The 21733-nt window shown below is 32.3% G+C and overlaps 1 protein-coding gene across 1 annotated transcript; it reads right to left on the minus strand.

Moving 5' to 3' along the window:
• Positions 1 to 2000: 2000 nt before the first annotated feature.
• LOC132723029 (uncharacterized) lies at positions 2001 to 12188 on the minus strand. The gene is made up of 4 exons (XM_060707692.1): positions 11720 to 12188; positions 9450 to 9528; positions 8032 to 8211; positions 2001 to 3756 (listed from the first exon to the last, which is right to left on the minus strand). The coding sequence occupies exons 1-4, from the start codon at positions 12002 to 12004 to the stop codon at positions 3074 to 3076; spliced, it is 1227 nt and encodes a 408-aa protein (XP_060563675.1). The 5' UTR covers positions 12005 to 12188; the 3' UTR covers positions 2001 to 3073.
• Positions 12189 to 21733: the final 9545 nt, after the last annotated feature.

Here is a 21733-nt window from a genome sequence, read left to right on the forward strand (position 1 = left end):
ATGTTATAATAATATTCTAGTTCAATGACCTAACTAATGATAAGAAATAATTTTTTGTCCAATAAGATAAGTATTTCAAATGAATCGTAAGACATTTACTTTGGTAGATCGGCAAACTGTTAATCAGTCTAGTAAATCGACTGGTTATGAAAATTATTTAAAACACTATGGTGGTTAAAATTTATTAGTACGTATTTACAAAACTAAGTTTGTCGCGCGGTTGAGCCAGGCCTAACCAATTTAATTCTATAAATACGTACTAATAACCTTTAATCTATACACAATAAATTAATTGTTTAAACATTGAAAACTATTATTTAAATTAGATGTTATAAAAAGTTACACTGCTTGATTCTAACGACATATTATTTTTTCACAAAATGGATGATTTTCATGTAAAACCTTTGAAAGCGGTTCATTTTTGAGTTTTATGAATGAACATAATAAAAACCTAGGAAACTCAATGATGTCTAACGTGTCGCAGTGTATTACTTTTTTTACAGAAATAAAAACACTGCAAAATTAAATCTAACGCAAATCTCATCGGATACAAATAGTTCTTCTATCTACATCTAGCAATCTCTAGCCAATATGTCATTTAAAGTAACATAATAACGGCTTAATCAACATCAAAAGGCATATAGTTACATATACAACATGCAATATAACGGAAATAATATGCAAAATTAATGGCAAAGGCTATCAATTTCATGAGTACATCACACGTACACGCATACATGTATACTTACCCTCTAGCATACACAAGTGATAAGTGAATTAAATCATTAAAAATAAGCTTATACATGCATGGTACTTCATTTATCCGTTATTTTTACACAAGCAGATGCACCTTGATTTTTGATGAAAGCAAGTTTACGAATTAATATTTCCACTTCCATAAATCACATAATACCATGTAACTTAAACAAAAGAACATCGTGACACATAAAACATATTAAATCAAATCGCGTGGACGAACAACAGAAACATTTTCAATGCATCAATAATTCGAACCATATTTCCTTAACAAGAACTTAGTCATTTTATTGTAACTGAAGCATTTATCTGTAAGATATTATTCGTTACAGACAGAAGTTGTTCTAATAATTATTTATAAACTGTTATAAAGAAAATAAAACAAAACAAAACTCTTTCTACTTATCTGGTTCACTACTTATAGCTTAGTATCCATAACGAACGAGATCTACCAGTTAAGTCAAATGCAAAAGTGTTTTATTGATACCGTTTTGTACACGGCTGATACTAATACTAGTGCGCCGACCACTAAACTCAAAAGGGAGAGCATCGAACTAGTAAGCAAGAGTTCGCTTGTCCAATCCTCGGACAAGGGCGTATATTTTTCTTGACAACTGACCTCTGACACTGGGTCTGATGGTTTTTGTCTCTCACCGCGGATCAGAAATCATACGGGATTAAATAATAGTCGGTTACTTGCGGAGAATATGATTATTACTGATTTGTGACCCAGGAAAGCCGGTAAGGTGGATCGATAATGTGTTATATATGGACGAAGATGTACGGTCTTGAATGCTTAAGAGCCGGAAGTAGGGTCATAGTATAACATTCAGTAGCATCAAAGTCGTGACCGATTCCATACCATGATAACATGAAAAAAGATGCTACCTACGACGCTGAAAGCCCTTAAGATTTAATAACAAGCATAAAGTGTTTTTACATATAAACAAGATATGCCATATTATAAGTACATACATGTGATTTTGCACAGTTTACTAGAAACGAATGAGTCAACCTATCATCAAAGTATTCCGAGTATTCCCAAATATCTCGTCCGCCTTTTTTCAATCTCCCACGCAGTAATATCCAAGTACAGGATAAGATATCTGCCATCACAACATTTTCGTCAAGATTTCTGACGATATTAATTATTTAAATTTTGATATTCATTTTAAAAAACTTACACAATTTTGCTAATGTTTCAAGACCGTAAGGTGTTATATGTGAACTAAAATAAAAAATATTTTATTTATACTAATTTTAATATTGCACCATTTATTTCCAAAACAATGGCTGCTTTCGAAAGAGAAATCATTAAAGTAATTAATAATTTCGATTCTACAACAAAAATGAAACTTTTTTCAATCATACCGACAGACTTGACAGCAGACAGCTTAAGTGATTATGTCGCCGTTTATTACAAAAGAAACAATTGTTCAACTATTTCTTTGGAGTATTCGCTTGACACAATCAAGTGATAAGACCAACATCGCGTGATTTGTGTGAAGGCGACATAGTTTGATGACTTTTCTCACACATATTAGAATCAGACATATATTTTTTATAATTTTCATGCGATCTCTATTTAACTTATTAAAGTCATATATGTTATCTTAGAACGCTTCAACCCTCGCGATTCGGACTATCCGCGTATAAGAAGGGATTTAAAACGATTTGGTACTCAATTATTTTGACATGCATTTCCTCAATTAATATGTATTGGAATGGATCATTTTAGATGTATAAGAAATTGTGATTATAAAATTCATTAATCATCTGTTGTAATGATTAATATATCACTAAATATGTATTATGTCATTTTTATTTGAATACGAATGTGCGATTTTCGTAAATGTTTTGTAAGTTGTCCTAAAACACTGTATACGTGAGAGGCAGGCGATCAACATGATAATCGTGTTTTATTCAATCTGAGATAAGAAAGGCAAAATGAAATTTCCAAATGAGTAACAATATACTGATGCATCATTGTTCGCCTACTTTTAACATGTATGCATTTCTAAAAAGCTATACTATTTTTGCAATTAATTTACAGTTTTTATCATAAGTTTATAATACTGCTTATATAACTGTTTTAAATCCTCGTTCTCGAAGGCGGTCACGAAAGCCACACAATAGTGTGTTCGACAGCCCTGACGGCGCATCCAGGAAGTATATTTCGCTACTTGCCGATATATGCTTTTAAAATTATTGTTATTTGTCACAAAATTGAAATAAAAAAAAATAAATGTTTCTATCATCTTGTGTCTCTTCTTTTTAATATGATGTAGAGTTAAATTATCAGGAATCAGACACATGGTCAGTATTCAAAAGGGAGTCCAAGAGCAAAATGATGAATATCATCCTCACAGTTACGTTGAATGCAACCACATCCCCCCATGCCGATCTCGTAAGAGTTGAAGAAAACATCCTTAGGTATATGTCTAGATGATTTTACAGCGCAAATTTTCCATCCGTCTCTAATGTTTTTTTGGTCTTCTTCGTAACAACGTTGTTGCGCATTTTTCGATTGGTAAATAGCAAAATAATTGTTCGTGTTATTATCACAATTGACAAAATCATAGTCTTGTTCATTGCATGTGTATCCTTTCGTAAGATTCTCATGATATCCAATGCTTATTGGAATAAACCCAAAAAACAGATACGGCTTTGTGACATTATCTGAAGGGCCTGAAAAATCTGGATTTTCACTATTAAAAAATGAAATATTATATGTATCTCGATAATTCGAAAGAAATTTAATTTTCGATTCATGTTGTTTTTCAGCCATAATGAAACGTAGCATCACATGGTCGTTTCGGTTTAAGTATTCATTAATCTTGACGGTTGAGGTTAAGGAGTCTGGGAAAATAAAAGTGTACCCGCGTTTTTCTTCACTGATAAACTCACAGAATATCTTTACAAGTTGTTTGGCCCCCTTGTTGAAACTGATGTACGTCTGTGACTCTGTATGGCCGATATCAGCAAGGCCCTGACATGTCACTAAAATGGATATAAAATGTAGAAGAATTATCAAAAGGTGCATCATATTCGTGTGACTGCAGATTTGAGTAAAAGCACAACAAACACCATGTCTATTGATTTATATTAGAAATCAGCTTAAAAATGAATTTCTTATATCAGAGAGTAAAAATAAATTAGAAGTCCACCACAGCGCACTTAACACGTTTATCTCTGAGAACAACGTGTCTTGCATTCTAGACTGTGATACATTTCAGGCATCAAATGTTAAATTTATAAATTGATTAATTAAATAGTTATGTATCTCTTACTTATATTAGGTGCTATGGGAGTTTGCTGTTCTGGAAAAACAACTACTAAAAAAACTGAAGATTGATAACATATCGTGAAAACTATATTATACGAACGTTGAAAAAAAAGAAAAATGATCATTTTAGTATGATTGCTCAATTATTTGAAATAATAATCTTAAACATAATTAGAAAATAAAATGAGTGACATTTAAAAAAAAGTGTTTGAGCACAAATTAAACCCCGTATTATGGTATATATCGGACAAGGCGCTTAAATGACGTCACCGTTTTATATGAATATGAATGAATATGAATGAAAACTTAAGTATCGCTGAAAAATGCGACATTTATTTGCTTGTGGCCATACTATCTGCAACGTTTGGAAGTACCACTCCAACCCTGCAGTGAGTTAAATAAAAAAATGTTACGCTGATTACTAGGCAGACAGTCCGGCATTCTTTCAAATGCTATAAATAAGGTTTCTACATTAAAATACCCGTATAAATCACTTTGTAAATATCTTTAAACTTTAAATCTTTATAATATTTGATAAAACAACAACACTTTTATGGTAATAAATATGTTTCTCTGGTATACAAAATACTTTTTAATGACCAAATAAACCAATGTACATGTAATGTATTCTCTTGGTTTTTATGAAATTGGCTTCAACAAAGTGTTGAAAAAATAAATAAAACACACACACACACAACAAAACAACAAAAAACAGATACATTGTTATCAAAGGTAACCAAAAGTAACATGATCATGTTTGTACAGAACTATGGTGTATAACTCTGTTTTATACAAATATTTCAATTTAGATTTCAATCTTGTTGAGATTATTTTACAAATAAGAAAATCGGTCACGAAATTATAAGATTAGGAGTATCATTCCATAGATTACTTGTGGAAACTGGTCATGTAAGAGCAAGATTTTGTGTCATTTTTGTACTGTCCTAGAGGACGAATACCATTTTGTTAACGTTGTAGAATGTGATACGTACAATGGGTTTAAACAAAACTACCTACCCTCAAAGTGCTAGAGAAGACATAATATATAATTATAAGTTCTGAAACTTATCAAATTATTAAGAAAGCCAAAATTTGATTAGAAAGCTAAGAAAAAAATCTTTGATGCATTTGTAACGCATACAGATTTGCTATAAATAAATATTGAACATGCTTTGTTGGTTAATAGTATCTAGATATGTTAAGATAAATTAACATCACAAAAATATATGGGAAGCACCATCCTTCATTTAGCTATCCGTATCTCGATTTGTTTTTTTTTTTTACTATTATTATGATGTTGATTTTTATTGATAATATTGTGGTATTGTAATTTTATGCCAGTTATATTATCATGATTGCGTTTGATTGACCTTTATTTTTAGTTTCGATATAGGCTAGTGATAGGCAGAAATAAATTATTCTACAAAGTATATGTCATATTGTGCCTTTCTATTACAACAGACAGTATATGACACTTCTCTTTAATGTATAATGTTGCTTGTTTCTATGCAATGTAGTTACTAACAATTATGCCACGCGACCTTCTCCCTTCATTTTAATATACATACATGTCTTGGGGCGTCCGTGGCCGAGTGGTTAAGGTCGTTGACTTCAAACCACTTGCCCCTCACCGCTGTGGGTTTGAATCCCGACAGGGACTTTGGATTCTTTCATGTGAGAAAACTATCCAGCTAGCTTACGGAACGTCGGTGGTTCTACTCAGGTGCCTGAAATAATGCACGGAAGGGCACCTGAGGTCTTCCTCCACCAGTAAAGCTTGAACGTCGCCAAATGACCTATACTGTGTCGGTGTGACGTAAAACCCAATAAAAAAATACATGTCTCAATAGAATATTTTGTTACATGTCACTGTCTGTCATTATATTATGCTATGTTTGTCCCGATGGACTTTTTAGCCTAGGAAATTGAAATATTAACTTGTATTGTCATATCAAACCTAACATATCTATACACCGGACTAGCAGACAAGAATGTTTATTATAAGCTTTTTTAATGAAATGAGTAACATTAAAATACACAAAATGAGATATCTATGGTGTAACATCAATGACAAATATGTGTACATTATGCAGAAACAAAAGTATGATTGATAAGGATACAGTGAAGAACTGAATATAGCCGGTAAAACAGTGTAAATCATTTGACAAAATAACAATTGAATATTTTTTTCACTATGATATAAGATTTTAACAAGGCAGGATGACGTTAACTGCCATCGGGAACATCTAGTCATGCAAGACCATCGTTAAAGCAAACCAAGATAAGACAGGAAATGTCATAAATGGCGGAACATGTAAGGGGTGTAACAAGAGATTAATTAATTTTTTAATTAATCATAAAATAGATTAATTAAAACTAGCATAGAAAGCCTATTAGATTTAAAAGTGATACAATAAGTATTCTCTGCTTCGTAATACAGTAAACTCCGCTTATAACGAACTCATTGGGACATTCAAAATCTGTTCTTTATATCCGGAGTTCCTTGTAAGCATACAGCGAATTAGTTCCTTGTATCAGAAGTTTTTATAACGAACAGTTTTACATATAACGAACTTATTGTTTACCATCGTCCTCCATTTAGAAGAGCATTTGATTAAGAGAAATAACTCTTGGGTTCGTCATTGTTGTCTCCCTTATATTGATTCAATAAAGAAATAAAGAAATAATTGCAATGTTGTTTCTTTTTAATATAATTTTTATGTATAAATATATCTATAAGATAATGATATGATATGTACCATATATGCAATGTTGTTATTTATTAACGATACAGTATCATGCACAAAAGTCGCTAATTTTAGTTTGGAAATGTTTTCACCTCTTCAGGTTAAATTCAATATCCAATAAACTTTTGAAAAAAATGTTTCTTCAACATGTGCATTAGACTCGAAGTACATGTATGACCTAATCTTGTGCAAATAATCAATACCTTCATTTTTTGACACAGATCGTTTAAACAGATCTCGTCTTCGGAAGATTGACTGTCATCGTCATTATTGTTCCTTATATATCCTTTACATTCGGCCAAGTTTTAATCTGTGCCGATGAGAACGAAAGTAGAAAATGCATGATCTGTTTACGGATAGCTGATATTTTGAAGTTCGTTATAAAAGTGTAATTTTCTGTACTTTTTATGGCATTGGGACTAAAAAATGAGTTCCTTATAAGCGATAATTCCTTATAACCGTGTTCGCTGTAACCGTAATTTTTTACATTAAATAAAGAAGGGCAAAATTCGGGCCAACAAAGTTTGTTCCTTATAACCGGAAGTTCGCTATAACCGTGTTCGCTATATGTGAAGTTTACTGTATTTTCCGTTATTTGCGTATTGTTTTAACTGAATGGTACACATGTAAAAAAACAACAAAAACAACAAAAAAAAACCAAACAAACAAACATCAACAACAATATATATAACTAACTATATTAGATTATGTAATAATTGATACGATAATTATATTCAGTATTTAATGCAGCAGTGGTTATACTTGTGTCATCACATTACCGAACATTACACATTAATTATTAAGCACCTATGAGTACAATTTATCATTATTATTATTTTCCTCGACAACATTTGTGATAAATTCAATATACAACGAATTTGATGAATATTTTAAACCATGGATTTTTTTTCTGTTTAAAACATCTATTGTTCATATGAATTGAATCTGTTAATCACGGAACATTGTTAAAAATGCCTGGTTAAAGCATGACTTTACATGTAACAGAATATCATCATCGCAACAAAAGATTTTCATTCGAATGGCATTATACGCACTCAAAATGAGAATAACACAGCATTTAAATGTATAAAGCTTTGTCAGGTTGTAAGAATAACCAAAAGACTGTTTAAGAATGCCACTTAGAGAAAGAATAAAAACAATAAAACTACATAGATAACATACTAAACAGCTTTAATTTTTCAAAATATATATATAAATTCATTTAACTACTGCACTACTTACAAGGCACACATTCTAGTTGTTCGTTTTTCCAACCGTCTTCTTCACAAGTAGCTATCATAGAAGAATCATGTTCTTTTTTAGGTATAAAACCCTCACGACATCTTATCATTTTTTTGCTCCCAACTGATACCATGTTTCCAAATACATCAACCCCATCTAGTATTTGCAGAGGTCTACATTCTAAAGAAATGTTCATGAACATTTATAAAATTGCCTCATCATTATTCATATCAACTCTTTTATTATAAGACATAAACATTGTCTCATTAAATTTATATGTAAATAGTATTAGAAAATCTTTTTTAAACAATAAGGGTTTTTTTCTATTTTTGTATTTGTAATACACCCCTCAAACATAAACAAGATTTTTGCTACTCGTGACGGGGTAAACATGTGTTTCATAATGTTGTCAAATCAGCGAAAAGCAAATTAGATAGTTTACACTGGAATAAAGTAGCGCGGAATGCAAAAGAATGTTCCATAAAATGGCAAAATGTAAACAAAGTGGTATTTTGACGTCCATACAAAATACTTAATCAGTCTAACGCATTACGTACAAGAAGAAAAAGATGGTTCAGTTATAAAGCTAGTGAGTGTCTTTAAATTGTAACAGGACACAAAAATTAAACGGTTTGAGCTTTACAAATAATAGCAATATCTGAGGTAAACGAACATTTTAATTTATATGACAAATTCTTAGCGAGCATTTTTATGATGGGGAGAATTTATTTTGACGAAAATATTCAATTTGAAAAATTATTGAGATTTAATCCTTCGTGAAAATTTCTGATCTTGAAAGAGATAAATTATTTGATACTTTCAAATAACAATTTAAATCTCGACATCCAAATACATTTTAGTTTTAAACAGCCGCCATAAGCTTTTATAACTTGGCATTCCCCCCCCCCCCTTGGTTTTTTTTCGATTTTGGACCAAAACAAGCGTCAATATCGTCTGGACGTCTTGTCATTTTTTTCACAACAAATCAACAATACATAAATTACTAAATTAATGCGCTAGATCTACTAAAGTATTCAGTTTATACGAATTTATTTTAGTTCGATTTGTCAGTCGCTATACGATTATTGAACACACTCGAATCCGTTTCTGAAACCAACAAGTACTAAGCAACGAGTGCACTTTCTTGCATAAGGAAACAACTCATTGCTTCTGACGGGGTTTGAACCAACGCAGCCAGCAATCCTTTAAGCACTAGTTCGACACGTTTACCAATTGGCCGCGCAGATTACCACATACTTAAGTATTCATGAAAATTATGAATTTTTAGTGGGAACTGAAGTACTGAAGTAATTATATTGATGTTAATACTATCTTTAAAGACGGATAATTCACATTTTAAAAATTCAATATTCTTATATAATTGATAGACATTCATTCGTTACAGAGTCTAACATTACCTGCAACTTTGCATGTTTTCGATATGATATCACAAACCGCTCCCTTGGGACACGTCTTTTCTTCACACGCCACATTTGTCTGCAAAAAAATAGAGAAACAAATGTGCACCATTATAAAAGTGTAGTACTTCAAACAGCATGATTATTTCTAATCTAATCTAAAATCAGCTTTACTTCCTGTATAATTTGCATGGAAGAACAGAATATATTTAAAGAATTTTCATGCGTCATTTTTAAATTACAAATTTAAGTTGGTAATTTATTGGCCATTCAAAAAAAAATGTCAAGGATTGTTCTTGCCATTCTAAATAAAATTGTTTAAGGATAGTTCGTTCTAAAATAGAACGTAAAAGGGTAGTTCTTTACAATATAAAATAAAATGCACGGGATAGTTATTAAACAAATAGAAGAAACTTAAAATACCACATAACATGTATTTACAACAATTATGTCGTGCTTTCGTGCTGAACGATCTAAAAGGATAAAAAATATAACATATTTGATAAAATGTACGGGGAGACTTTCTACGACCGCAATACGGCACAAATAACACTGATGTGACCATAAAATAGAGAAAAAAATCCCGAAAGAAAGCTGAAAACGGCAAAATTGAAAATCTTGCAAGCTCGGTGTGATTGAGCCTGTTCATGGGACGGTACTGGAAAGTGCAAGTTACCGTCCACACACCCTAGGACCTATCATGTACTCTCAGTTTATTATGTTCATAAAGTGTCCAATATATCATATGATCACTGATGTATTTAATTGGTAAAATGTTTATATTTTGCATACATTTTTGCATATTGATTAAGTATAATTTATAAATATACAGGCCCACTGAAAGGGTAGATGTTGGTGTGTTAGAAATTGAGTCCACTTACCAAAACACGACATATTCATCTAGGAACGCATACATTTCACTGTTTCATTTTTTCAAGATAAATAACCACATTGTATATTATTTCAAATAAATTAATATGAATTGAAAACTTGGAAACAACATATTCAAATAGGTTTACTTCGACCGAGTATCTTTTCCAAAGATACTTCTTGTTTAGTTTTGTAATACCGCCTTGAAGTATGATACTCTCCTTGAACTCTAAAAATGTGAATATTTATTTTTATTCGAATTGTATCAATTGTATGTCCTTAGTGAGTCGAACGCTATAAATACGAGTCAAATAAGGTAACGGAGATATGTAACTATCAACAACTACAAAACAGGTAACGTAGGTTATAGAAAATGAATTCATTCTATTCGGCGGATTTAAATCTTGCAGGAAGCAGATTTGTTTTTAAACTCTATAAAAATATTAAAAGAATAAACGAGAAATTTTCAAGACTGTTTTTTTTTGGTTCCAATTTCACAAAGTAAGAATGTTATTCTGAAACATCACAAAACATGCCAAACTTAAAATGTTGAAGAATCTTTTTGATTTATCATTAAACTTGTTCATGTTTTCTTGCAATCTTACTCGAGCAATGTGACATGTAATGGAAGGAGCTACGGGTAAATCAAATACAATTATAAGTACATTGTATAACACGATGCTTGAAAGAGTTGTAACAGTAGAGATCTAAATGTCTCTATTATTTGATAAACATTATGATTTAAAAAAAACGGAACAAAATATCATGCTGCTATTTTAGTAGGGTTTAAACCGTTTCGCGGTGATTATGTGCAAGCAAAAATTGCTTTATACTCTATATTTTTTCAAACTCGCATTTTGAAGTATTCCCCCCCCCAAAAAAAAAAAAAAAAAAATTGCAACAAAAATAAATTTGTATTGTTTGGGAAATAACTAGGATATTGGTCCATATGACTGCGATACCATTCAAAGGTTTTCTATTCAGGTTTGTTGTTGTTAACCTGAACAATCAGTTTGCCCTCAACCCCTTCCCCTAAAAAACAAACAAACAAACAAACTTAAATTTTCTTTCTTCTTATTTCTTGTACGTTTATCGAAATTTCTTGAAAGAGTATCTTGATATGAGACATGTTTCTTTTTTCAGAACATACCAGGCGCTGTTTCGTCACTTGTTAACATGGCCTTGTATAGTTTTTTGAATAGAAGTACAAGACACTTTCATGGCATTTATATTTTCTTTTGAAATACAGCAAGAACAAACGAAAACCAAGTCGTGTCCGTCTAAAGTATCGGCATTTATGACCAAGATAAGGAATATTTGACCTGAATTTTTGTCATTATCAATTTAAAATTACATGCACACATACACGCAAACACACATACACACAGGTAGATACTTACCGGTTGAGCACCTTTTTTACGGAACAAAACCCCAGCTCGCACTACCATGTCACCAGACTGATCGACATAGTTAAGATGGCAGACGTGTGGTCTCTGCTCGTAATTTATGGATCCGCATTCCGGCCTTTGTTCACAATTTGACCAACAGTCGTTAAAACTTATCCCTGGAATGACGTTTAATGTTTTACCTTGCAACATTGTATGAAATTTAACGTTTTCCAAAGCGTAGGATATCATCGGCATAGCAAGAATGATCAACATATGGAGAGAACACCAACTATTCATTTTGAATATACTAAGATATCAAATATTACAAAACCAACAACAGAAACACAAATCAAATGTCTCCAATATCTTTCTAAAAAGCTAAATTATTTAAATATGATTACAAAAGGTTTTAAATTGTCCAAAGTCAAATTAAACAAAAACTTTCACAGCCTTTAATCAGACAGACGTGTTGCCTTCTGAATGAAATGTGAACCTGTCTAGTTATTTAACTTTAATATGTGCGGCTGTTTAATATTTAAACACATACAGTAATTTTTTAAATGTAATTAAATTTTGCAGAGAGATATTATTGATCGCATGACGTATTATTCTAAGCATTTATTCTGCGAATATGGGAAATAAGACCTATGTTGTAATGAACAGTATAGTTCTTAAAGACGAGAAATAATAAGGCCAATAATAACTTTACGCCCGTACTGGGATATGTCACAATGTAACTATGATCAATCAAATTACGATAACCAAATTTTGTTTCCATCCTCTAGATATCAATATGTTTTGGAACGTTAAGAGTTTCAACCATGTTTGGTGGCTGTAGGGAAATAACACCTTTTTTACAGAGCTTCTTTATGTTTTTAATTTACTTTCGAGACTTAAATATATAACTTTTAACTTAAGATATGACATTGATATTACAACCTGCTAATGATAAAACACCGATATAACTTATTTCTGAAGATAACACATTGATTTAACTAATTTCTTAAAATAACACATAGATATAACTTATAACTGAAGATACTAGTACCACATAGATATAACTTATTTCTGAGAATAAAAAAACAAACATATAATACATTTCTTATTTCCGAAGGAAAGTAATGTGTCCATGTAGGAACAAATTAAAAATGAAATAACGTGTTTAACCATAAACTGTGATTGTTAAGCTTGTTTGTATAATATACAATTTAAAGAGGTTATTATTTTGTAGAAATTCCGGTTCATCTTGTATGTTGAAGATATGCCTAGGTTTGTGAAGTAAATTATTATCATTTAGAATTGTCCGAAGCTCAGGGTCAAATTTATCAATAATGGCTTTTTGATGCAAACTTAACTCTAAAGAATGAATGTTTCTGTGATTGTTGTCTCATTTCTGAACCAACAATCACTAAATCTGGCAGGTTTACCAAGGTGAAGAACATGGTCCTTTTTATGTACTTTATTTAGGGCATATTCATAACATTATACTAGTATGCATGAAATATACTCCAAGATTTTGTTTCCTCTGTAAGAAGAAACTACTTACAATGTATTTGAAAGCAAAAGAAACATTAACAGGAACCAATCTTTTTTTCTTTCACGAAGAGTAGATTCTTGCAAACTGTATTCTCTAAAGGCCCTTAATAAAAGTATTCCTTTTAGTGCAGCTTCAGAAGCCCTTAACAGAGTAGTCATGCTATAATTCAACTTCATCTTGTATAAACCGTATAATTTATAACGCTACACCACTGTTAATGAAAGCATTTTGAGTTCGCTAACAATACATTATTGTCTCTTGTTAAGGGAAATACGAGCGTAGAGCACAATATAACATGATTGCCACAGAATCGCAGTGATTAGTTTTCCACGCCACTTCCGTTATAATTCATTACAATTGATGAAGTAATTAAATATTGAATGCAGTAGTCTTTTCTGAATCATTTTAAACAATTATCGATTATAGCTTGAGATAACATTCCATACCACACTACTAAATACTTTCAAAGGAATCTCGTTTCTAGAAAACTGTAGACAGTTCGATTGATATATGTTGTTTTTTATATAACCGCTTTCAAAGCCAAACATGGAATATTTGTACTGCTGATAAACAAATTGTGCATAACTTTAACCTGATCGTACATGGCAGCCTTGAAAGACATGGCCATGTTGTAATGCACCTAATGATATCATTTTAGTTGTTAGGTAAAATTATGTCTGCATACCCTTCTCCTTCTCTCATTGCATAATACAAAATGACAACAACCCATTTGACAACTTAATATTTCCCTCATAGCTCTGACTAGTATGTGAATTATAAACAGCAAGCTCCTTGATAAGGAGGGATAACCCGCCCCCCGCCCCAACGTCGATAAACTTTGTTCAATAGATAGTAAGTCTTTATTACTTCCAGAACTGTTTCTGAACTGAGTACACAAAAAGCTGTAAAATAATGACACGTCGAAAAATCGTATATAACATCAAATGGAAAATGTGCGGTACAAATATTTAAACAATGCGTTGACTTTTTTGAATTAATCTATTAGTTAATTTAATCGATGTGATAGATTTCACTTTGATTTCACTGTAATAAATGCTTTTTAAAATGTGTATCAAAATCCCTTACTCGATTTTTTTAAAAGCAGGCATGGAACTGTGATCACGTCTGATCACCTCTCAAAATATCTTTTTATTTAATTCCACTCATTTTTGTTCACCCTTTGGAGATAACGCATAATTGAAATGACTTGTGATTTACGACCAGTGCCATATACACACATATAACGTAGTTACAAAGTCATAATTTATCTAGTTTCATTTTTCAAATACATCTCTCTAGGTGTGTTTACTGTACATACATTCAAGGTCCCTGAACAGGCCCGTTTAAACTAAGCCTGCAATCTTTTCAATTATATTTTAAATTTCTGACAATTTCTGACTAAACGGACATAACAAAGCTTAATTTCCAAACCAATTAACTTCAATGCTGTATTTGCCCTAATCTTAAAGACTTTAACGGAGAGATTGCCGCGGTCAACGCAATTTTTAGATTGGGGGGGGGGGGGGTTAAGAAATAATCATTTGGAATTATTTCCAATAATGCTTTAAGGTTTCACAATAAATGACTGAATAAATCAATAACTTCTGTCCGCAAAACTTTCGCCGTTATAATGTTTTAATGTTTGTAAATCTTTTTGCAATGAAAGATACCGCACCTAGTGCACGTAATTTTATTATTTTTTTGCGGCCAAAAATGAGCTGATTATTAAATATATGAAAGCCTCTAATTCCGAAACAATAAACGTCTGAATCAATTTTAATTCCTGTACAATATATGCTACATTACAAAGATTAAACCTATTACATTTTAGTTAAACAAATATATTTTACTGAGCATATTATTTTCAAATATTATGACAAAAATACGCGCTAACAAGATTACTGAAGAGTAGAGACTGCTATTTATTTTATTCGAAGCAGCCTTCTATTATTCATAATTGATCAACGTGACCAAGGGCATTTATTTTGTGACAAAAACTAAGCGTTAACATGTAACTGTTGTTTAATCTCTCAGATTATATTTTCATTTAATTATTCTTTGTGATGAAAAGAAGGGAAATATAATTGAAAAAAGCAACATAAAGGCTTTAACACTTTCAAAATTGATTATTGCTTTGTTTCAATGCAAGTATAAATACCAGATTTAAAGGAAAGTTCTGTTTGCGATATCCCGTAAACGTACTTTAATTACACACAATGACCTTCCGTATAACCCTCAACTTTATAGAATGTTCGGTTCGTGACTACTCTGTACAGAATGAAAGACATACGCGCTTTATTATATTAGATAAAACATTTTATTGTTACTTTTTCATTAATCAACGATGAAAAATGAAATTCATTTATCTCAAATGTACATTCAAATGACAAATTTTACTAGTATAACAGTTTTTACAAGTCAAATTTGTTATATGTGGTTATTCTAGTTTACTAGTTAGAAACCTTAATTCTTCCATAAATAACACGCCCCCTATAAATCAGATAGCCTCGTGTTTAAATTCCCTTTCTTTTACTTGTATCATAGTTTGGGGACATTTCTGTTGAAAATTGTCAGAGTTAAATCGTATACATATACATGCACAGTGCGTTAACTTGAGTGCAGGTATTAGTTACCCGTACTCCAGAGCATGTCCATTGATTGGTTCATTTTTGCTGGGGTTTACTTTTGTGACGGCAGAGAGAGGGAAAGTGACAGAAATATCATATTCAGATGCCCGTTCATTGGTTCCTTTTTTTCTGGGGTTTCGTATTGTGAAACATGGAACGTGTTTGACTATGATACAAAAGAGAAAGAACATCAAAACACTCGGCGATCTGATTAATACTCGGGGGCTACGCCTCGTGTTTCGATGCTCTTTCTATTACATATTTGGCATTAACTGATATTTATCATTATATTAGAATGAGATATATCAGTGAATGTCAGTTAATTCTTAATATTATTGTATAATAGTGCACGTTTGATAAAACCAAATTTGTGTTGTTGGAATTTGCCTTTTAAGCCAGATCCAGTACATTTCAAGACAAATATTTGATGTACAGCACTGTCGCGACGCAGTATTCTATATGCGGCAGTATGCTATGTTTTGTTTTCAGTATGGCTTAGTGCTGATGGATGTATGCGGCAATATGCCATATATTTTTTTCGCATAGCAAACTGCCGCTGTCCGTCGATACGTATCGACGGAATGCGGCAGTTTGCGAAGACTTCTTATTTAAAATCAACAAATCAGATGTTTTATCATAAATATCTGATCATTTTCTGTTATTGTCCCCCACATTTTCGAAGAAAAAAGGGGGATATAGAAACAGGTTCCGTCTGTCTTTCCGTCCGTCCGTCACACTTTCGTGTCCGGTCCAATTTTGTCATTTATCAAAGTAATGAAAAAAATAACTTGGCACAAATGTTTGTTACAATAAGACGATGTGTCATGCTCAACAACCAGACCCCTATCTCCAGGGTCAAGGTCGCACTTGCTCATTCAAGGTCAATATTGTCTATTTGAGGGTATATGTCGTATCCGGTCCATAACTTTCTTATCTTTGAAGGGATTTTGTAAATACATAAATAATGAGACAATAAGTCATGGGCAACATTCGGTCACCTAACTCCATAGATCAATGGATTTGAAAATACTTGGCACAAATAGTCACTATTATAAGACAATGTGTCATGCGCAAAAAATGCATCCCTACCTCCAAGGTCAAGGTCACACTTGGTGGTAAAAAATTAACATACTCTGTTATAGGGTATATTTTGTGTCCGATCTATAACTTCTTCATACTTCAAGGGATTTTTAAAATACTTGGCACAATTTTTGTTTCATTTTATTTCTTCAATAAATTCATTGTTGCATTTGCAGATCTAGCATTGATCATAATTTTGGACTGAAAGACTTGAGATCCATACCTCAATCTTTAGAAAAAGCACAACTTTATGCTTCATATAAAACTTCCCTTAGGCGGGGGACGTTGGTAACTCTGTTACAAATTCTTGTTATATATGTTTTTATTCTTGTTGTTATGTTTAATCCATAAATCAGCTCTTACTTTGTCTTTGGATAGACAGAACATATATGAAATTTACTTCGTGATTCTTGCAAGGCATATATATCTGATATTTGAAATATCAATTCCCGGATAAACCAAAATTAGAATATTGAAATCAATTGCTGTTGATATAAGAAATATAAAAAATATGTTTTTTGTTTGAAAGCTTTACTACCCTTCCTACAAAATGGAAGGTCTAGGCGATACTTATTAACTATTGTAACTTTTGTTTTCGAACATTTTTACTGTACGTTTTTAAAATATGGTTACTTTCGTTACTTTTATAAATGCTTTAACGCACGGACCGGTCACAGTCAATTTGAGTTAAACGGCTTTTTATCATCATTATCATTATAATTATTTTTCGGTATTATTATTATCATTAGACTAAGTATTATTATTATTATTATTACACTGTGCTCAAATATCTGTCATATATATGGCCAGAATCTACAGAGGGCAGTGAACTCGAATCCCTCTAGAAAGTCTGCCCCTGCTGATACAGTTGTGTGAAGATGATACTTCAATATTTCACCCTTAAATTGTACATCTTTAAAAATGTAGTTAAATCCTAGCAAAACCTATCAACTGCACACAAAAGTATTCAGGGGCCATAACTCCATGTGAAAAGGTCTGACCAGGACAGTCCGAAGACATGCGCATATCCTATTAGTATTGAAGGTTCTCACAAACTTTCATTGAAATTCAGTGAGTACTTGCAGAGAAATAGTGCGGAAACAAATGTTACTCTATATACATAGTGCATCGCTAATTATCTATAATTCTGTGTTGAAAGGTCCGACCAGGACAGTCCAATAACATGCGCATCTTCTCCTGGTGTTGGAGGTACTCACAAAGTGTCATTGAATTCATCTTGGACATTTTAAAAGGTGTTGTCACAGAGAGGATTTAGATCATATTGTCGCATAGAATTAGAATTAGAGTTTATTTATTTCATTTCCAATAGGCTAATAAGTCCATGAGGACAACATATTACAAACATACGATATAGACGATATAGTCTTGATTGCCAATTCTGAAGAAAATCTACAAACAATGTTGAATACAATGCACGACTGGTGCAAGCGTTGGAGAGTCTTGATTAACTGCGAAAAATCCAAGATAATACACTTCCGGAAAGGACGAACGAACTGCAGTGATTATCAATTCAAAATCGGAGCTAATTATCTTGAAACAGTCGACAAATATAAATACCTTGGTGTTATTTTCCATGAAAAACACGACTTTAACTACAATTGTGAAACACTTTCAAAAAGCGCAGGACGGGCTCTTGGCAGCCTTATTTCAAAAGTACATGGGCTAAAACATTGTGGATTTAAAACATTTGAAAAATTATATTACTCATGTGTTGTTCCTATTTTGGATTACTGTGCTTCCTTTTGGGGTTTCAAACATTTTCAAGTGGCGGAAAATGTACAACATCGTGCGATTCGTTACTTCTTAGGCGTTCACAGATTTACACCTAAATTAGCATTGTTGGGAGAAACAGGTTGGATACCGTGCGCCTATAGAAGATGGATTTGTATTGTCCGATATTGGAATAGACTGGTTAAATTAAGTGATGATAGGATTACTAAGCGAGTGTTTAATATGGATTACGATAAATCAAGCACAACAAGTAACTGGTGCAGTGAAGTGAAAACCATTATGTCTAAGTTAGACTTATCCAACCACTTTGACAATAAATTAACAGTGAATATGGATTTTGGAGAGTAATCGCCCTTGATTATGGCGGCACAATTTTTTCTCGAGTTTCTATAAATCTTGATTTTCTGGATTTAACCTTAGTTTTATGGGCTCATTTTGAAAGAATTGTGGTTTTCTGAACTGCGAAGGGTAATAGTTCTATTCTGAGAGGGGATATTTGTTCCATTGGCTATCATTTTACCCGCTGGATCTGTGTGTTTGGAAAATCCTTTGTTCTTTGAAATTGTGTTGTTGGTCAAGATGGCGGACTCAGAAGAAAACCTAATGTCGAGGCCATTATCTGTGCATTTTTCTACAAAATTCATAAATCGAATCTCACACGATGAAGTGTTATCTTCAATAACCACATTTATTGATAAAAAGGATATCAAATCAATACAAATAACAGAAAGTGAATGTATTATCACATTGAGTTCAGCAGAAATCAAAAACAAGATCATTTTACATGGATTGAGAATTGAGAATTCAAAACCGTTATATTTACATAACAGACGTGGACAAAATCATCACAAGTGTAACCGTTAAAGATGCACCGTATGAAATGCCTGATTGTGTTTTGATGAAAGTACTGTCTCAATTCGGAGAAGTAATCGAAAATAGTATTTCACATGGAAAAATCAAGGGCACGGACATTGAGAACGGCTCAAGATATCTAAAAATCTTAAATTGTGTTCCGTTACTACCACACAAACTAGATATCGGTAGATTTACCGTAAGACTATTCGCTGACAACAACAGAACCAAATGTAAACATTGTGGCTCTACAACTCATCCGTACTTTAAATGTCAAAACAAGCCTGATAGGCGACACAATCCTCCTCAAATGGAAAATCAACGAAATAAACTTTGCTACAATTGTAAAAGAAATGATCATCAAAGAAAGGACTGTCCGTTCGAAATCATTTGTAGATTTTGCAATGAGGAAGGTCATTCGCAAAATGAATGTCCTAAGGAGAATCATGGCGGATACGCCTCCGAAGTAGATGAGAACCCGTGGCTTTCAACAATCTCACAAACAGACACTCAAGTTTTAACATCCGACAGCTCGGACGACGAAACTCCAAAATCTCCATCCCTATTGGATATTCCAACTTCTTGTAAAGATACATCTTCAAAACCTGATTTGAGGAATACATCTTTCTATATTATTGGGGACTCAAACACAAAAAAACTTAATATAACTGAAGAAAATATTCAAAATAAATCTGTACCAGGATTATCATTAAACAACTGTGAAGACGTGATTGACTCAGTCAAAGACAATAATGTAAGTCGGTTGATAATCCATCTTGGAACAAATGATATTGGTAGGAATGTAAAAAATAATGTTGTACAAAAAGCAAAAAATGCACTTACTGCGGCCAATAAAAAGTGGCCAACTTGTCCAATTGCGTTCTCTAGCATCATTCCGAGAATGGGGAATAGCGCTGCAGTCAAGCGTATCAATTCTGATGCAAAATTTGTAAATCAAAAAATTTTACAGTTTTGTCAAAGTAATGGATATCACTTTTTGGACAATGATAAAATTTTCAAAGAAAACAATAAAATAGTCCCATCTCTGTATGATGATAGTGATCCTACGGGTATTCATATTTCAAAATGTGGTGCAGACCAATTGTACATCAGTATGACTGCGTTTTTCATTAATGGAAAAACAGATCAGAGTGGCACACTTTAACAGTACACTCACTAAAAGACCCAGTCATAATGATTAACGGTGATACAGATGTAATTTACTTGTTTGATATTATCTCGAAAAATATCATGGATTTATTTTATTTAAAAAATCATATTTTTTACTATGTCATATAATATCGCATCTATTAATGTAAACGGGTTAAGAGATAACAAGAAGAGATCTCTGATATTTCAATGGTTGAAAATGAAAAAATTTGATATTATTTTTTTACAAGAAACGCATTGCAAAAATGATAACGAATCTAAGCTCTGGGGAACTCAATGGGGTGGCGACTTTTACTGGTGTAATAATAACAACGGAATCCGAGGCGTAGCGATCTTGATAAAACCGTTATTATCAATACCGGTAAAAAACATTGGAAAAGATGACGGGGTCGATACATCTCGCAAATGAGAAAGTTTACCGCTTAACGAATGTGTACGCCCCGAACAATGGAACGGAGCGCAAAGATTTTTTTAACTCACTTTCGAATAAGTTAATGGATTTAACTGAAACGCATATAATTGGCGGGGATTTCAATTGTTGTTTAAACTCTAAACTAGATAGAAAATATTGCGGTAATAATAGATATGATAAAGCAGACGATGGTCTAAATGACTTATTACAAATGATTCGTGAGTTAGATGTGGAAGACATTTGGCGAAAACGCTTTCCTGACATTAAGCAATATACTTTTATGCGAAACGAGTCAAAATCAAGGATCGATTATTTTCTTACTTCAAAAATAATTGATAGCGAAGTATCAAGTCCAAAAATACAACATTTTATACATTCAGATCATGATCTTGTTTCGTTGAATTTAAAAATCGATAATGTTCAAAGGGGTCCGGGTCTCTGGAAACTGAATGCAAGTATTTTAAAAGATATTGAATACGTTCAGCTCGTAGAAACATTTTGGAAAGATTGGTCAAAACATAAAGCTAATTTTAACTCAAAACGCGAGTGGTGGGATATGACAAAACATAAAATTAAAACGCTTTCAATTGAATATA

This window comes from Ruditapes philippinarum, unplaced genomic scaffold, assembly GCF_026571515.1.
Source record: "Ruditapes philippinarum isolate M1 unplaced genomic scaffold, ASM2657151v2 ctg822_1_1_1_1, whole genome shotgun sequence".
NCBI classification, from domain to species: Eukaryota; Metazoa; Mollusca; class Bivalvia; order Venerida; family Veneridae; genus Ruditapes; species Ruditapes philippinarum.

Excerpts from the sequence above, each read along its gene's own strand:
- LOC132723029 (XM_060707692.1), bottom strand. The coding sequence starts at position 12,004 with ATGAATAGTTGGTGTTCTCTCCATATGTTGATCATTCTTGCTATGCCG. Across the intron at positions 8,212-9,449 it reads GAAAACATGCAAAGTTGCAG|AATGTAGACCTCTGCAAATA; the intron begins GTAATGTTAGAC and ends ACATTTCTTTAG. Across the intron at positions 3,757-8,031 it reads ACAACTAGAATGTGTGCCTT|TGACATGTCAGGGCCTTGCT; the intron begins GTAAGTAGTGCA and ends TATCCATTTTAG.